This window comes from Olea europaea, unplaced genomic scaffold (genome assembly GCF_002742605.1).
Source record: "Olea europaea var. sylvestris unplaced genomic scaffold, O_europaea_v1 scaffold20647, whole genome shotgun sequence".
Taxonomy (NCBI): domain Eukaryota; kingdom Viridiplantae; phylum Streptophyta; class Magnoliopsida; order Lamiales; family Oleaceae; genus Olea; species Olea europaea.
The window spans coordinates 1-1,899 of NW_019238563.1; the positions used below are offsets into that span (position 1 = coordinate 1).

At 35.2% G+C, this 1,899-nt stretch overlaps 1 protein-coding gene across 1 annotated transcript; it reads right to left on the reverse strand.

The window, feature by feature from the left end:
* Window positions 1-22: 22 nt before the first annotated feature.
* Window positions 23-1,358, reverse strand: LOC111379927 (laccase-4-like). Its single transcript, XM_023003372.1, has 3 exons — window positions 1,186-1,358; window positions 437-588; window positions 23-335 (listed from the first exon to the last, which is right to left on the reverse strand). Exons 1-3 carry the CDS (start codon window positions 1,270-1,272, stop codon window positions 23-25), a joined length of 552 nt encoding a protein of 183 aa, XP_022859140.1. The 5' UTR covers window positions 1,273-1,358.
* Between the last annotated feature and the right edge of the window lie 541 nt (window positions 1,359-1,899).

The window sequence follows — 1,899 nt, forward strand, 5'->3', positions numbered from 1 at the left end:
AAAAAAAAAAAAAGTTAAAATCTTATTTGTTATACTGTCGAGTCCAATCCAATCTAGTATTGCATACCAAACATGCTATCCCATCCTTACCCAAGATAACCACGCGTTCATGATCGGGTTTGGGAAAAGGATATGGGACACCAAGCTTAGGCAAGATGACTATGGCGCCGTGGACTGTGGACCTGAGCCACAAAATATGAGCGTGCCAAAGTAGCGTGCCCCTTTGGCCCGTGATGGTGAAGTTGTATATATAGCTTTGGCCTGGCTGGATTGGACATTGCGTGATATATGCCGGACCATCTGCCCATCCTGTTCGAAGTTGCCTTACACCATGCCTACGATTGGAAAGAAGTATGTAAATTTACAAGGCCGATAGGCACATAGCATACGCAAGTTGCAATATATATATATATTTTTAAGTAACTTAGTATCTTACCAATGAATAGAGACATTGTATTTCACATGGTTGACGACCTTCACAAGCACTTTATCATCTTCCCTCGCATAGATCGTGGGACCTGGAAATTTTCCGTTGACAGTTACTATTGGTTTCGTCGAGCACAATCGAGTAGTGTTTTTCATCACCACCTGCACATGAAAGCCATTGGCCATTAAAATTGTGTCTAGAATTTGAAAATCCCAGGAACGTAGAAAATGTAACTTTTTTTTGTTAGATGGTAATAAAAAAAGTAAATATTAAGGCATCCGAATCGATATGTGGTTGTACTTTCCGTGATTGGTATCATTTTGACATTTTTCTCCATTTCTTTACAAATTTGCTTAACCAACTTAGCTAATTGGACTTACCCTTTCGATTAGCAATTGCCTGACGATGCATAGAGTATATACGAGAGAATAATTAATCAAATTGTTTTCCTTTACCAAAAATTAGAAATAAAAAGAATTTTGCATGCATGTTCAGTCGTATATATACAAAATATTTTATGCGAGCTCGAATTCAAAAATTTTAAATATTCTATATCACTCTCTTTTGCTCCCCATAGGTATAGAATTTACAAGGTACACATGTTTGGTACGTTAGACTCGTTGGATAACCGACAAACCTTTTAAAGTTGTCTCTATTTGTTCAATTTAATGTACACAACACACTAGTATTGTTTATCAAATGTTACGAATGGGTAGAATGAAAAAAAATGTGCTATAAAGTATATACAATATACTTACATTAAACTTGTAATGGCGAACCCTGCATTCGACAAATGCAGGAAAGAGACATCCTACGAGGATCAAAACTCGAATCCATGTCTGCATTATATTTCTCGTTAAGCCGAGTTTCCTCTCCTCTCTTCCTATTGGTAAATCTCTCTCTCTGAGTTGATATGTCTTTCTAGCTTGTTGCAGTCAGATAGATAGAACTGGCCAACGCAACATTTTATAGGTGATAAGGGCATTTGCTGTCATGTCTTTTTTCCTTAGTTAGGTGGAAGAGATGGATGGATCCTTGAATTATAAGACAAATACTTAGGCAAAACTATGGTTTTCAATTCTTTTCTTACATTTTACATAAAGTAGTTTTTTAATGGATTAATCTACTTCCCGACTGACTTAATTTAGACATACTTATAAGCTGTTCTTATTCACATTTTAGTTAAATCTGTTCCTTACCTGGCTCATCAAAAGAAAAAGAACAAAAAACAAAAAACAAAAAAAAAAAAAAAATTAATCCTAATTTGGTTCATTAACTATTTCTGTCATTTTCTTAACTAATTACTAAATTGGGTTTTATTTGGATTTTCCAAGTAATATACTGCATGTATATAGACTTTTGCATGGGGCTAGGCATTAACTATATATGAAGTAATGTCTGAGTGAGGCATGCCCCCTTTTGGCCCCCATTCTTGTCAAATTTTAATGGTTGGAATAGTGTTTTTTTGAAAA

Coding starts and splice junctions, on each gene's coding strand:
- LOC111379927 (XM_023003372.1), bottom strand. CDS start 1,272: ATGCAGACATGGATTCGAGTTTTGATCCTCGTAGGATGTCTCTTTCCT. Junction 589..1,185: donor TTCGCCATTACAAGTTTAAT/GTAAGTATATTG, acceptor TTTCATGTGCAG/GTGGTGATGAAAAACACTAC. Junction 336..436: donor TACAATGTCTCTATTCATTG/GTAAGATACTAA, acceptor TTCCAATCGTAG/GCATGGTGTAAGGCAACTTC.